Source organism: Selaginella moellendorffii, unplaced genomic scaffold (assembly GCF_000143415.4).
Source record: "Selaginella moellendorffii unplaced genomic scaffold, v1.0 SELMOscaffold_48, whole genome shotgun sequence".
Classification (NCBI taxonomy): Eukaryota; Viridiplantae; Streptophyta; class Lycopodiopsida; order Selaginellales; family Selaginellaceae; genus Selaginella; species Selaginella moellendorffii.
The window spans coordinates 751,409-766,941 of NW_003314309.1; the positions used below are offsets into that span (position 1 = coordinate 751,409).

The following is a 15,533-nucleotide window of genomic DNA, read 5'->3' on the forward strand; positions in this document are numbered from 1 at the left end:
CGACGGCTAGGATAGAGCTGGGTGCTCATAAAGCTCGCAAGTCAAATCTTTGCCCCGGCGAGAAAATGAGGGTTTTTCGGCGCCGTGGGGAGAATCGCGCGGTGGAATTCGATGCCGCGATCAGGTACCTAGCAGATCGTTTCTCGCCTGCGCTGCGGCGAGGTCTCGTGGATCTGGCGATTGTTTAGGGCGGAATTTCGGTCCAGGAGCTGGATTCTGGTAGCTTCTGGTTCTAGAGTGGCAGGGAATGGATTTGGGAAGCTACATTGAGGTGGCTTTGGGATGGAAATTTTGCGGCGTAAGAGCTCCCGGCGGCTGGATTATTTCTCGCGTATGAACATGACAGAAGGTCGTGGCCGTCACAATGGAGCTCACTCCACTAAAATTCTTGCTGCTGTTCTTGCTACTGGCTGTCGTGGGCTACGTTGTTTTCACGTAAGTCACAAGGAAGATTTCATTCTTATTATTCACTTTTCTCTGTTCAAATTTATCATCAGTTGCACAGCACGTCTTGTTGCATGGGTGGTGAGCAGAATGATCGGTGGCACTGTACGATTCCGCATTGCTGGAATAAATGGGATCAAAGAAATCTCCATCGATCTCCATAAGGTGATGTTTGCGACTTGTCCCGCGTAGATTGCTCTAAGCGATGAACTTGCAGGGACCGGTGGCTTATCTCACTGTCAGCGAGCTCAAAGTTTCTGTGAAAAAGCCTCCGGGCACAACTGGCTGGAACATCCTATCTTGGAGCTCCAAACTCCAGTTGATCATTTCTGACGTTGAGGTGGTACTCAGAAAACACAAAAGTTCCAGACCGCGAGGAAAGAAAAGACACAGGCACAATTCTACTGGTCGCGGAATATGGATGGTGGTGACCAACGTTGCCAAGTACCTCAGCGTCTCAGTGAATGAGATAGCGGTCAAAACTGTGGAGGTGGTAGTAGAGTTTTTTCTTCTATCAAACTGGGTTTCGCTGTTTTGCAGACCGCGACGATAACGCTGGATGTTAAAGAGCTGGAAGTGGATACTTTCCGGGACGATGCTGCTGTTTTTTCTCTCGGAGTGAAATTTTATCTTGCACCAATCGTTTTATATCTCGGTGAAGATAAGCGATTGACAGATGCTCCTGGGATTTTTCGACCACTGAGAAAGATTGAAGCCAACGGAGACTTTTATTTCTCGCTGGAGCATCTCTCGGTGTCAGGAATTATAGATCACGACAGGTAATCTTGATAATTGAGTTTGTAAAATCTAAAAAAGAGTAGCGTTGCATCGATGACAGAGAAGCAGGGATGGTGATCAAACAGTTGGAGGCAGGATGCGGTGAGGCTATACTTAACGTAAGTGCCGAGTCGATGCCTCGAGGCCCTCTGGAAACTGTGTCGGATACAGATCCTCAGGAGATTCCTCATATAGAAAATCACGAGTCTCGAGAAATACACCCCGAGTACGAAGCAAGAATTTTGGCAAGAAAGATCCCGGAGGCGGTGAGCTCATTCATACCCTTCTGTGTTCCATACTAACGTTGACGCTTATCCTAGATCAACTTCAGTTTGCCCAAGTTCACTATCGAAGCGAAAACTTCCTCCGGATTAGCTTCATTTAAGAACGAGATTAAGGGTATTTTTCTGCATGGAAGCAGATCCAGCCCACTCGATAACGTGGGCGTTATTTCGTTGCTTGACATTGAAGTAGACTTGGGCGAGATTCATGTAAGCAGTTCATTTGATGGTTTATTGTACTTCATATCTCGTCTTACACAGGTTTTTCAAGATGAAGAAAGTTCCGTGCTCGATATCATGAAGGTCTCTGTCAATGTTTCTGTGGAATTCCCTACGCAGGTAACAAGTTGATTGTTATCTTACTTTCGACCTTCCTTGAGTTCTACTTTTCCAGTTGGTTCGGCCATTGCGAGTGGAAGTAGATGTGAAGCTGGGAGGGACGCAGGTCAACTTACATATGAGCAGATACGACGAGTTTATGCAGCTTAAGTCGTTTCGTCCTGTAAAGAAGAAGAGAAGGAGCTCCTCGACTGCGCCGACTCGGAAAATGAGCATATCATGGAGCTGTAGCATTTCAGCTCCTGAGATGGCGATTTTCTTTTATAGCCTCGAGCGATGGGCCTTTATGCACGTAAGTACGTTTGCTTTCAAAGATGGAATTGCAACTGCTTAACTTTCTGTAACAGGTTTTTTCTCAAACTTCTCATCTGTACATCAACATCATACCAAGTCACGGTGTTGTTGTTCACGCTGAGCTGGGCGAGCTTTACCTCAACAGGATTGAAAAAGGGATGAGAGTTCCGACGGAGTTTCTGGTTGGTGTCGAAGGCGGTTCTGGCTGCGTTCTGCATTTATCCCGCATAGCCGTTGACAGTGGTGTAGAAGGAGCAGGGGAAACTCCGGCAGTGACGGTTGAAGCAGGTGCGACCGAGGTGTATATTGGTATGCTCAACATCAAAGCTGCTTTATTCGCTCTCGCTTCGATTAAATCTTGCCTTAAGGACAGGAGGACTGGAATTACCAAAGAAAAGGAACGTCATAAACGGGGTACTACAATTAAACTCCAGCTTGAGCAGCTAGTTTTTCATCTTGAAGAGCAGATGCACGTTGAGGACTCGACTGTTTCTGATCCGAAGAAAGTCAACTTTGGTAGCCAGGGGGGGATAGTGATCATCACAAAGCAGGAGGATAATCTGCGGACTGCCCGGGTCAAGCCCGTAGCCTTCAATCAAACAAGTTCGTCGGGAGTGAAGCAGAAGCTGACCGTCACCTTCTCTCTCATCGTCGTTTCTCTCGATCGCGAGAAGAAAACTACACTTCTGGAGCTTGAAAGTGGTCGAATGCTTTACGAGGAAGTAGGCGCAGATGAGAAAAACGTCGCCGAAAAGACGCTGCTGGCAATGCACGCTGTCAAGCTTATTCACAGGCCTGCGAAGCTAGCGAACGACGTCGTCATGCACTTCCTTCTGAGTGCACGGAATGTTTCACTCCACTGGGATCCAGACGTGCACTTGTTTTTCTACCAGCTGAGCCTCGGGGTGAAAGAGTTATTGCGCAATCGTGGCGCTGCCAAGAATCCCAAGAAGGCTGCTACTTCGAAGTCTAAAGCTTATTATGCCGTCGACATCGAAGACATGAACATCAATGCTGAACTGGCTGATGGAGTTGAAGGTTCGGTTCATATACAATCTCTTTTCTCTGAGGATGCGGTTGTGGGGATGCTCTTTGAGACCGTGGAAGTAGCTTTCAACAAAGCTGCTGTAGCCAGGATTGATCGACTCCAGGTTTCGCGAGTACCATCACTACTTCAAGAGCAGGATATGTCGAGGGGAAGACAGCTTTGGGATATCGTTATACACGGGGCTGGCGTACTTATTATTATGCCATACAGGTTACCTCTTCGTGCTATCGACGACGCTGTTGAGGAGACTTGGAGAGGCTTGAAACTTGCAATGGTTGCAAAGAGAAACTCGATGCGTCGGACGAGTATGCCAGAATTTTCGAAACCAAAGGACAGGCCTTCGTTCCAACTGCATTCTATGAAGCTTCACGTCCGCGGTATAAAAGCAGAGATAGAAGAAGAACCTCTCCAAGGTTGGTTAGACGAGCATCATCTTCTTCTTCAACAGCAGTGCCGTGTACTTCTCGTTCGGGAAAAGCTTCTGGAAGAGTCGTATGCAAAAGTACAACTTACGAAGCAGGAAAAGCGGAAAATGTGGGAGCAGCTGCAGGAACAATCGTTTCAGGAATATAGGCGGGCTTGTTCCAAGCTCATTCCTAGTCGAGGGTCAGGGGCTTGTGGCACAGGATTTCAAGCGAAGTTCAGAACAAGTGTCAGGAGAGCTTCCTTGATGTCTATTTCGGCAGAAACTCTGGAGTTCACGCTGACGAGAATCAAAGGAGGCAGATCTGGAATGATTGAAGCGATACGGAGACTTGACTGCGTGCAGCCGGACGTGCAAGTTCCATTTTCAAGACTCTATGGCGGGCACGTTATATTCGGAATGACATCACTTGCGATCTGTCTTCGAGATTATACGCCTATGCTTTCGGCATCTTCTGGAAGGTGCGAAGGGATCGCCATCTTTGCTCAGCAGGTACCAGACTGTAGTTTAGTTGTGATGTTTTCCAACCTTCTCTTCCTTGCAGGCAACATGTTTCCAGAAGCAGATGGTGCAACACCTATATGTCGGCCGATGGAGAGCTGTCGAGATGCTGCGTTCCATGAGTGGCACGACGCCATCGTATAAGTTCTACAGCGAGCTGCCTATTGAGCTTACTACCGCGAAAGTGTGTTACGGTGTCGGTTTTGAACCTGCCTTCGCCGACGTGAGCTATGCCTTCACTGTTGCTCTACGGAGGTACAACCTCAGCGTGAGAGAGGAACTGGTACACAGACCCCCGCTCGTCAAAAAGGAGAAAAACTTGCCTTGGTGGGACGACATGAGATATTACGTCCATGGGTTCAACAGCATCACCGTTTCCAATTTCGAGTGGAATTTTTTAGCGACAACGGATCCTTACGAGACTCAGAACCGGATGCATATGATCTCGAGTACGATGGTTATCAGCCAGGCTGAAGGATCGCTTTCATTCCAGGGGGACAACTTTGATATGTACATATCCAGCTGGGAGGCACTGGAGAAACAGCACCAGTTCATCCACGCTCCGGTCTTTCAACTCGTCATTACTATGGACTGGACTTGTGCGTCGGGTGCTCCTTTATTTCATTATCTTCATGCGTTTCCCATCGAGCAGCGTTCGCGAGAACTAGTTTATGATCCGTTCCGCTCACTCTCCTTGTCGCTGATATGGAGTTTCTCTCTTCAAGCTTATGCTCCAAAAGGAGAGAGTGGGATTAGCATGAGGAGAAACAGGACAGGCCAGAAGTTTTCTTCGCCTTCACAGCTACCAGGTTCTTGTCGAGTCGACGTTCCTTATATGAACCTCAGCGCACAGGATCTTATGTGGGTGTTCAAGTGGTGGAATCTTTACTACTCACCTCCACATAAGCTGCGCTCATTCTCGAGGTGGCCAAGGTTTGGGGTGGAAAGGCTACCGCGTTCAGGCAACTTGTCGCTCGATAAAGTTCTGACCGAGTTCATACTTAGAGTGGATTCGACTCCAGCTTTTATTCGTCACACGTCTGTAACAGACGATGATCCAGCCGAGGGGCTTACGTTCAGCATGCAGAAGCTACGTTACGAACTTTGCTACAGTCGGGGGCTTCAGAGGTATACCTTTGAAACCAAGCGTGATATCCTCGATCTAGTCTACCAGGGATTGGACGTCCATTTGCTGAAGACGAAGCTCAAGGCCCTTTCCGACTCTGAGAATGGTATTCACAGCAGTGCTCACTCTGATAAGCTGAAGGAAGATGGTTTTCTTCTTTCTACGGATTGCTTTACATTAAGGAGGCAGTCTCCGAAAGCGGACACCGCGCGGCTTTCTCCTTGGAGAGAAAACGTTCAAGTTCGTGGGTCTGGTCACTACAGGCTTTCCGATAGTGAAAATGATCCTCCCGATGCAACGTCCTCAGATCCAAGTGACGACGATGGCCTCAATGCAGTGCTGGCGGATAACTGTCTCAGAGTTTCTTTGTACAGCCTCAAGCTGTTTTGGACCGTGTGCAATCGGGATGCTGTATGGGCTTGGGTAGGAGATATCTCCAAAGCTTTTGAAGCACCGAAGCCGTCACCGTCCAGGCAATATGCTCAACGCAAGCTGGTGGAGGAGAAGCAAAAGGCTACTGTTCTTGCTGAGCAGGGTGCAAAAGCTATAAGCTCTGCCCCATCTCAAGGTACGATGCTCCTAGAGAAAGCATGAAAATCAACTTTTGTTTTTCAGAGATGCTACGTTCAAGGCTAAAGGAAAATGTTGAGGAAGAAGAAACGCTGCAGTTTATGGTCAACGTCATTCAGCCTCAGTTTAATCTTCACTCAGAAGACGCACATGTGAGTTTCATTCTTATAGATGGATCAGAAATTTATCTTTGCTTTTACTGTGCTTGCAGGGTCGGTTTCTTCTTGCAGCCGCAAGTGGTCGAGTATTAGCACGCTCTTTTCATTCAACATTCTACGTAGGTCTTGAGGAGCTCCTTCAGCAGGCTCTTGGAGCTGCTTCATTTTCAACTCTTGGAAGCATTCCTGAACTGTCTTGGAAACGTCGGGAGCTGTCAGTACTGCTAGAACATGTGCAGGCTCATGTCGCACCAACGGATGTCGACCCTGGTGCAGGCATTCAATGGTTACCGCGAATTCCCAGAGGAGCAGTAAAGGTCAAGCGGACAGGTGCTTTACTTGAGCGCGTTTTTCTTCCGTGCTCTATGTATTTTCAATACATTCGCCACAAAGGAGGATCGACGGATTGCAAAGTATGTTCTCTTGATATAATCGTTGTCAAACTTCTGACGTTTGCTTCAGGCAAAGGCTCTAAAGGACCTTTCTTTCAATTCTCCCAACATTACAGCTACGATGACCTCTCGTCAGTTCCATATCATGGTGGATGTTTTAAGCAGCCTTCTCTTTGCGACGCTTCCAAAGTGGGTACTGGAATCAGCAAAAGCTTGATGCCTTACATGTTTTATTCAGGCCGCGTAAACGTGAAGAGGAAGAGGACGTGGTAGAAGAGGCAGACGAAGTAGTACCGGAAGGAGTAGAGGAAGTAGAGCTCGCTAGAATCAAACTCGAACAAGCAGACAGAGACGTGAAGCTCATATCGGATGATTTAAAAATCATTAGGCTGCGATGGCGCACTGCAGCAGACGGAGGAGCAAGTCCGGACCAACTTTCGTTAAAAGAATCTCCAGAGAACTCGTTGAACAGAGCCTTGACTACGTCCGGCCTTGTAAGTGCTTTCATTTCTCCTCTCGTACTAAGAAATTTTACTAGGTACGGAAGCTGGAGTCTGAATTAGTTTTTAAAAAGAAGGAAAGGAAAGTAGCTTACACTTCAGTAAGATCTGCAATGCACAGGGCAGCGCAACAGGAGAGGGAAAAGAACAAAATCCCCTCTGCTGCAATGCGAATATCTTGGGCTATTGACAAGGTTGTTTGGAGCATGTTATCCGATGGTGATACGTTTGCTGAAGCCGAGATAAGCAGCATGGTCAGTATTTTATGTCGAGCTATTTTTTCTATCATAATGTCCTTTTCTTTCTTCTTTTTTCATTCACAGATATTGAATGTTGACAGAGATTTCAACAACGTCGGTGTTGCACGTTTCACTACCAAGTCGTTTGTTGTCAAGAATTGTGTCCGTCTTGCGAAATCAAATGTGCTGTCCGCGTGGAATCCACCAGCTGAATGGGGAAGGTAATACCGAGTTTTTTTTTTTTTTTAAGTTTGAAAACTTTTCTCAGGAATGTTATGCTTCGCGTAGACGCCAAACAAGGACCTCCAAGAGAGGGACTTTCACTACTCGAAATGTTTCAGGTCCTTACGAGCGTATTTATTTCTAACTTTGAGCTGTCTTTTATAACAGGTGGAAATCTACCCGCTTAGGATCCATCTGACTGAAGTAATGTATACGATGATGTGGGAGTACTTCTTCCCTGGTGACGAACAAGATCCGCAAAAGCGACAGGTACGTGACATATTTCAGCCAAGACTTCCTTCATGTATTAGTATTCAGGAGGTATGGAACTCCGGAACAAAGCGCAGCAAGAAAGGAGTTGCTGTCTTTGAGTCTACGAAGGAACCGTCCGTATCAAAAACCAGTGCTCCTGGAACTCCTCCTACGGTTCACGGTGGTCAAGCACCACAACGATCGACTGCTCAGGCAAGAAGACTAAGTTCAGCGAATGGCCTCCATTCACAATGCTCTTTCTGCTCACCTCTCAATCAGTCAAAGAATTTATTGGAACACCAACGCTCGGCGTCACTTGACAAGTTCTGGGGTGAGAAGGATACGGAGGGGTTTACAAGCGAGCTTGTCCTTTTCTCGAACTCAAACGCAGCTGCCTCGGATGACGCTCTAGCGGCAACCAGTGCCGTTGTCGAGGTTGATATAACCAAGTCCAAGGACGCACGTAAAGCTCGAACTGGCAAAGCCCCTCAAGAAGACAAAAAGGAGGCCAAGAGTCGAAAGATTTTCCTGGAGATACATAACATCAAAATCAGCCAGGTAATAATGTGGGCGCGCAGTGAAACTGATCGCTTAACTGGGTGACTTTGCAGGTGGAGCTCCTCGTCACATACGAGGGATCGAAGATCTCCGTCAGTGAGCTGAGGCTACTGATGGACACGTTCACGAGGACCGAATTCACTGGCTCTTGGCGTCGGCTGTTTTCTAGCGTGAAGAAACATATCATCTGGGGTGTCTTGAAGTCTGTCACCGGAATGCAGGTAATTCAGTGAACGTCTTTGTTGAGGTTTCTCACTTGATTGATCCAGGGAAAGAAATTCAAGGATAAGATGCAAGCCCAAGCCCGCGAGCCGTTCCAAGACAGCGATTCAAACTCGAGTGACAGCGGCATCACGTCAAAGATCAGCACCAAGGAACGCTTTCCCATTCCCATTCCCCATTTTTCAAGCGCAGGGGAGGGGTTCGTGTCTTCCATACGAGGACTATTCAACTCCCAGAGGAAGAACATGGTGCGCAAGATACGAGGAGAGGAGAATCAACACGAGTGGAGCGACGGCGAGTTGGCCTCTCGAGCAACACACAAGGGGAAAACGAAGCTCCTGCGCAGGCACTCGAAGAAGCGCGCTAGCATATCCAAAGGTAAAGTCATTCACCATTTTGCAAGAGCAAACTCGGCAGCTTTTTTGTTGGTGGTGTTTGCCAGGTTCTATAATTCTGGGAGAAAGGTACTGCCCGTCTCCTCGAGCATCGTCGTCACCGTATCACAGCGATGGCGAGGCCTCCAGCGGTGGTTCCTCCACGTACGAGGATTTTGATACGTCTTAGCGGCCTTCAAAACTGTAAACATACTCGTAAATACATTGGAAATAATTAATCCAGGGATAGGGTTTATGATTAGGGGTTAGGGTTAGGGTTTAGGGTTGGAGAAAACCCTAAACCCTAGCATAAACATCGTAGGGTTTAAGGCTAAGCCCTAAACCCTAAACCGGTTGGCTTCTTAGTACAAAAACTCAATTTAGAAAAGTTGATAAGGCTACAAAACCAGGAAAATAGGACTTGGTTCGCGAATGTGGTTTGCGTTTTTCTTTGTGATTCTTGTTTCCTCATCTCTATGCCTTCTCGGTCTTGGCCGCGGCACTGGCGGCTTGTCCACGGAGACGCCCAGTCCTCCGGGCCGCAATGAGACCCACCTTTTGCCCCGGAGGAGCGTCGCGGCGGACAGTGCTGGCGTGACCGATGTGCTGGTGGTTACCTCCTCCGTGGGGATGCTCCACGGGATTCATAGCCACACCACGAACCTTGGGCCAGCTGTTGCGCTTCACGCGGAACTTGTGGTACGCGTTGCCCGCCTTGAGCAGAGGCTTCTCAGTCCGGCCACCTCCCGCAACTTGCCCGATCATCGCTCGGCAGCCACTGGGAACCACCTTCTTGGCCCCGGATGGAAGCTTGATACTGCAGAAGAACTCACCAAGAATTCGCTTGTTAAACAAAGTATGAATCGAAACAAGGAAAGTAGAAACAAACACACAAACCAAAGATGCGGAAAGAAGCGATGGATCGAAAGCATTGCTTGTTAGAACAATGAAAAGCATGGAAACAAGAAAAGCTCAAGAAGAACAAACGAGCAATCAAGAGATCGAACGCATTACCGGGAGGTTCCCATGTCTGGATTGTGGCTGACGACGATAGCGTAGTCTCCAGAGGCCCTGGCGAAGGCGCCCCTGTCCCCGACGCGGTGCTCCACATTGCACACCACAGCGCCCTCTGGCACGGATCTAAGCGGCAGAATGTTTCCAATGGCGAGCTGAGCCTTCTTCCCGCAGTACATGAACTGCCCAGAGTAGATCCCCTCGGCGGCGATCATGAGCTCCTTCTGGTGCTTGAAGCGGAAGGGATGGCGGAATGTCACCTTGCACAGCGGCGCCCCGCGGCCAGAATCGTGGATCACGTCAGTCACCACACCCTTGATGTAGCCATTGCGCTCCGCGAAATCGAGCTTCCGGAGCCGCGCCGGGCCCTTGCGGTGGTGCGTGTGAGATTTGAAGACGGAGCCGCGACCCTTACGCTGTGCCCGGATGGCGCGCCCCATTGCTCCTCGCTCGCTCGCTCCTGCCCTAGCCGCTGGAAAGACAAAGCGCCCTAAATTGGACGGCTAAAACAGCAAACTAATCTCAGCCGTCGGATGGACAACGTAAGATTTTAGGGCATTGTGAAGAGCAAAGAAAATGTGCAGTGATGCAGAGGAGCGAAATGGCTTGACGTATTAGCGATGGAGTGGGCTTCCTAGAACCTTCTTTTGTATTGCTCCACATTGTGACTATGCTTCAACTTCGATGGTTTTAGTGGTGTTTTACTTTTTATAGAATAGTTGATTCATTATCGAACCTTTCAAAATAAAGGTTGATAAATTTTCATATGAAATGTACAATTCATATATTATTATTTTATTAAATTGTTGGTCACAACATTAAGTCTACTATACACATTACAACTAATCTATTATACTTATTCTTAAATATAAATTTTTTATATAAAACATATCTCATTTTCTATGATCTTTTTCTAATATTCTAGGATATTCTTTAATCTATTTTTCCGTGTTTAAATTTCTAGTTAAAAAAATCAGCAATTGCACTAATAATAATGGCTTAACAAGGCTTTATGAGATAATAAACTCATTTTATCTTACGATGGCTATGCTATCTCATGGCTTACGATGGCTATTAACAATGGCTTAAGTATTTTATAATAAACTCATTTATCTTCCAAGCTTTGAACTCATTTATTATTACGATGGCTATGTTATCTCATGGTCTACGATGGCTATTAACAATGGCTTAAGTATTTTATAATAAACTCATTTATCTTCCAAGCTTTGAACACAATTTCTTTTTATCATTTCCTCATTTTTGCTTTGATAACTACTAAAAATTCCTCTTCTAATGCTTTTTTATCCACTTTTTCTTTTTCAACAATATTGCTTTCTCAGTTTTTCTTGCTTTTTCCTCTTTGCTTTGACACTTCAAGTTTTTTCTTCTTTAAAAAAGGGGGTAGATAGGACAAATAGGAGTCTAACTTTGAGGATGAATAGATACTATAATGGAGAAGTTTGAACTATATAAGTTATGGAGTGAGGATGAATATAATAAGTATGAATGAAACATTTAACCCCAATTGTAGTACATATGATCATGAAATGAAATTTGGATATACTATCACCATGGGTACTTAAAACTTTGAGAAATAAATGAGGATAAAATAACTACTAGGAGCTTTCTCATGAAACAATTACCCTTTTTCCAATTGGCTTAAAAGGAGAGAAATAGAGTATATTACACTAATGTAATGAAGTTGAATAAATGTAATAATGAAATAAAGTTGAATATCAATAGCAAAGTGAAGATGAATGCAATAAATATGAACAAAGTTAGTGTTTTAAAACTTTATCTCCTTTACAAAGGGGTTAAAGACAATATAAAGGATGACCACAATAATATACATAATGCTAAATGAGGATGAAGGTTGTGAGTTTGAGTTAATATAAGTTTTAAAGGCTGATTAAAAAGAAGATGTAGATGTAGGTTTTATGAGTCCATGTTAATGGTGGTCATATATATGTATTATCTTGACTAAGTAATAGATTAATTATAATATTATAACATATAAACCATCTATTTAGGATTAAATCTAGTCCATCTATTTTTGTATATAAGCAACAATCTAAACCCTAAATAATATACATAATCGTATATGCCTAGCACTTATAGTAATTTTATAAACCATAAGGTTTAAAATATAAATCACCTTATAGTATTAACTAAATTAAAAAATTTAAAACTCTTTATAAATTAGAAAACAAAATTAAAATACATGCTAGCACTTTAAATATATATATTATTTTATATTTTAAATATAAGTATAGTACTTATAAAGTAATTTCTTTAAATTAAAAATTATAAAAGTAGTTGTTAATATATATAAATAATGGACAAGAAAAAATGTGTTAAATATAGTCAACTTTTATAGGGCTCTAGAAACTAATCTAGTTCAACCGTTAATTAATCCTCTTTAAATATTAGGTACCAAATCTGTTTTCTGAAAAAAAACTAATAGTAAAATAATTAGATAATTATTATGTTGAAGTATGTTCTACAACAATAGGCATTTATTATAAATTAATTTTTTTGTAAGTTATTTATATTTTCTCTTTATGTTGTTAATATCACTTTTAGTTTGGATATTTATAAATTAAAATTTTAAAATAACCATAATTTTGCATATAAATAAATTTGCGATATAATCTAAATTATTTATAAAATAATTAATACTTTTATTACTCTACATCAAAATATATTTTAAATGGTTATAAAAAATAAAATGTTTTATATTAAATTAATTTAATACTACTTTAAAAATCATATAATATTTTCTGTTAATTTTAATACTGGAACTAATTTCTACATTATTCAATATGTTTTTTTATTAGAGAGAGAGAGAGAGAGAGAGAGAGAGAGAGAGCCTCTGCACACAGCAATATCTTATATATGAGTCGTAGCATCCTTGGAAACTGAAATAGTGTCATTCTCAAGAGGGAAACAAAATAAATTAATACTACACCTAGACAAAGTTCGCAGGAACAACAATCTATCCCAATCCATAATTACATGGATGTTCCAAGCATGGATGCTTAATCTTGCTCTTGCCAATGGGAGAGTAGTTTCGTCCTAGCTGCTGGTATTACGAACAACGTGAAATCCTCTGACATAGTGACATAATGAATGAATGAATGGATCTGGGCAATTCTCTGCATATTGGTGAATCACAAAAACAAGCTTTCGTCTTGGTTCTTCGTCATCTTCAAGCAAGTTAATTCACCAGCAATCAGAGCACGAACAAGCTCCACCATTGAAGTGATGGAATCGGTAGCAATCCCTCACCACAATTTCTCTCTTGGTGTTCTTGGACGTGAGCTTCATCACGACATGGCAATCCTCGCAGATCCGCAAGTTCTTGATGATGGTGATCTTGCTCCCCTCCTTCGTCCCGATCAATCCAAACCCCAGCGCCAATTTTTCACTGTGATGCCACAGCAAATTCTCCCGGTGCTCGTCCTCCACATCGTGGAGCACCGATCCCACATCCGGGACATAATCCTCCTCGCTCTTGAGAACCACTCTCAGCTCATCCAGCCGCTCGTAGATCTCCCCAGTTCGAGGATGCGATCGATCCTTGACAGCAAACTCGTGAACCCTGTTCTTCACCTCAATCCAGCTCCGCCCCGGCTCCTTCCTCGCCCCATTCTCGCTCATTCTCCTCCGTATCTCCTCCGCCTCGTCCCATCGCCCCGCCGCAGAGTAAACATTCGAGAGCACCGTGTAGCTCGCGCCATGGCTAGGGTCGATTGCTACGATCGCCTCCGCTGCTCGCATTGCCCGATCCTGGTCCTTGTGGATCCGGCATGCGCCCAGCAGCGCCATCCACGCCGCCGCGTCGGCAGCGATCGCCATCGACCGCAAGAAACCCTCGGCCTCCTCCAGCCATCCCGCGCGCCCTAGGAGATCCACGACCGCGCCATAGTGCTCCACGCTGGGAATCAAGCCATAGTCGCGGGAGATTGCGTAGAATATTCGCGCGCCGTCCTCCACCTGGCGCGCGTGACTGGACGCTGACAGGGCGGCCGTGAAGCTGATTGGGTCTGGAGATATTCCCGCCAGCTGCATTTCATACAGTAGCCGTACCGCCATGTTAGCATAGCCGTGCTGCGCGTACCCCGCCATAATGGCATTCCACGTGCTGACGTTGCCCTGCGGCGCCGCGTCAAAGATTCCCCGCGCGGCGTCCAGGTCACCGCACTTCGCATACATGTTCACCAGCGCATTCCGGACGAGAATGTCGTGGGGGTCGCAATCGCCTGGACATTCCGCCATCCAGCGGTGGAGATCGCGCCCCGCGCTCGCCGCCGCCCCGCTAGTGGCGCAGGCGCCAAGAACAGCGACTAGAGTGAATTTGCTGGGGCGGATTCCGAGCTGGAGCATCTGGCGGAAGTGGAGGAGCGAGCCATCGGCGCGGCCGAATTGGGCGTGCGCGGCGATGATCGCGTTGAGCGTAATCACGCCCGGGTGCTGGATCGCGGCGAAGACCTCGGCTGCGCGATCCAGGCGGCCGCAGCGCCGGTACATGCTCACAAGCGCGGTGGCGACGATGAGATCCGAATCGTAGCCGTGGGCGCGCACGTCCCTGTGGATGGATTCGCCACGCTCGAGATCGTCCGGGCAATCGCACGCCTCGAGCACATTGACGAAGGTCACGCCGTCTGGCCGTATGGTCATTCTTCCATATAGATCAAGAGCCCCGGAAGAATGCCCGTTTTGGGCAAATGCTGAGATCATGGTGTTCCACGAGCACACGTCTCGCCGATCCATTTTTTCGAAGATATCATTAGCGCGAGTGATATTCCCGCCACGGCCAAAGAGGTTGATGATAGAATTTGCTACGGTGGTCACGGATATCAGTCCCGAATCGATCGAACACGAATGGATCAAGTTGCCGCAGGTGGTGATCTTGGCAGCTATTCCAGCGACGGCGCTGGCGATGCAGATGATCGTCACCGCGTTTGGAGCAATGCCCTGGAGCAGCATCTCGCGAAAGACGCGAAGCGATTGCTCCTTCTCGTCGCCACGGGAGTAGACAGTGATGAGCGCGTTCCACGACACGACCCCGCGCTCCTGGATCCGATCGAATGCGTCTTTGGCGCGATCCAATCGCCCACAGCGGCCATACATTCCGATGAGCGCAGTGCCCACCACGAAGCTCCGATCGAATCCACTCTTCTCGGCGAATTCCTGGACGATCTCGCCCTCCTGGATCGTTCGCGGCGCCTTGATCAAGCTGAGAAACACCACCGCATCCGGCAGGCTCCCATCCTGGAGCATTCGCTGGAAAAAAAGCAGCGATCGAGGGAAATCCCCGGCCTGGGCGTTTGCGCGGATCACCGCATTCCAGGACAGGGCATTGCGCCGGGGCATTCGATCGAGCAGGAGCTCCGCGTCGCGCGAGCTCTCGAGCCGGGCATACATGTGGAGGAGGTGATTGGAGAGGAAGAGGTGATCGCCATAGCCACTCTCAATCACCCGGCGGTGGATCTTCCTTCCCTGCTCCAGCGACGTGGATTCGTCTACCAGTCGCGCGAGATCCCTCCAGGAATCCACCGGCGCGGCCGGGGGAAGAACACTCAAGATCATAGCGCGCGAGAAAAGAGAAAGGTCAAATAGAGCGAATATTCATTAGACGACTGGGTCAAAGGGGCCTTTGAATCTCGTAGCCACGCTTCGAGAGTTCTTGGAGAACGCTCGCCAAGGTGTTTGGATTCGAGAAAACCTCCTTGACAAGACAATTCTCGATGGCTTCCAGTTCTTCTCTATCTTGATCCGCCACCTTTTGCTTCTTT

General features: G+C 46.5%; 3 protein-coding genes across 3 annotated transcripts; 1 reads left to right on the plus strand and 2 right to left on the minus strand.

Moving 5' to 3' along the window:
* The first annotated feature begins 4 nt into the window (after nt 1-4).
* LOC9647394 (protein SABRE) lies at nt 5-8,964 on the plus strand. Its single transcript, XM_024686358.1, has 22 exons — nt 5-435; nt 498-609; nt 662-934; nt 985-1,223; nt 1,283-1,487; nt 1,542-1,712; nt 1,764-1,841; nt 1,897-2,133; nt 2,189-4,099; nt 4,152-5,802; nt 5,850-5,956; nt 6,016-6,375; nt 6,425-6,543; nt 6,593-6,848; nt 6,893-7,108; nt 7,178-7,314; nt 7,362-7,434; nt 7,484-7,585; nt 7,634-8,125; nt 8,179-8,346; nt 8,395-8,725; nt 8,790-8,964. The coding sequence occupies exons 1-22, from the start codon at nt 365-367 to the stop codon at nt 8,909-8,911; spliced, it is 7,431 nt and encodes a 2,476-aa protein (XP_024542126.1). The 5' UTR covers nt 5-364; the 3' UTR covers nt 8,912-8,964.
* A 111-nt stretch (nt 8,965-9,075) lies between these two features.
* On the minus strand, nt 9,076-10,217 carry LOC9647395 (60S ribosomal protein L8). The gene is made up of 2 exons (XM_002981374.2): nt 9,736-10,217; nt 9,076-9,538 (listed from the first exon to the last, which is right to left on the minus strand). Exons 1-2 carry the CDS (start codon nt 10,173-10,175, stop codon nt 9,196-9,198), a joined length of 783 nt encoding a protein of 260 aa, XP_002981420.1. The 5' UTR covers nt 10,176-10,217; the 3' UTR covers nt 9,076-9,195.
* Nucleotides 10,218-12,682: 2,465 nt separating this feature from the next.
* LOC9647578 (pentatricopeptide repeat-containing protein At4g21065) lies at nt 12,683-15,327 on the minus strand. The gene has a single exon (XM_002981375.2). The coding sequence runs from the start codon at nt 15,325-15,327 to the stop codon at nt 12,958-12,960; it is 2,370 nt and encodes a 789-aa protein (XP_002981421.1). The 3' UTR covers nt 12,683-12,957.
* Nucleotides 15,328-15,533: the final 206 nt, after the last annotated feature.

Coding starts and splice junctions, on each gene's coding strand:
- LOC9647395 (XM_002981374.2), bottom strand. CDS start 10,175: ATGGGGCGCGCCATCCGGGCACAGCGTAAGGGTCGCGGCTCCGTCTTC. Junction 9,539..9,735: donor CCAGACATGGGAACCTCCCG/GTAATGCGTTCG, acceptor GTTCTTCTGCAG/TATCAAGCTTCCATCCGGGG.
- LOC9647578 (XM_002981375.2), bottom strand. CDS start 15,327: ATGATCTTGAGTGTTCTTCCCCCGGCCGCGCCGGTGGATTCCTGGAGG.
- LOC9647394 (XM_024686358.1), top strand. CDS start 365: ATGGAGCTCACTCCACTAAAATTCTTGCTGCTGTTCTTGCTACTGGCT. Junction 1,713..1,763: donor TAGACTTGGGCGAGATTCAT/GTAAGCAGTTCA, acceptor CGTCTTACACAG/GTTTTTCAAGATGAAGAAAG. Junction 8,126..8,178: donor ATAACATCAAAATCAGCCAG/GTAATAATGTGG, acceptor GTGACTTTGCAG/GTGGAGCTCCTCGTCACATA.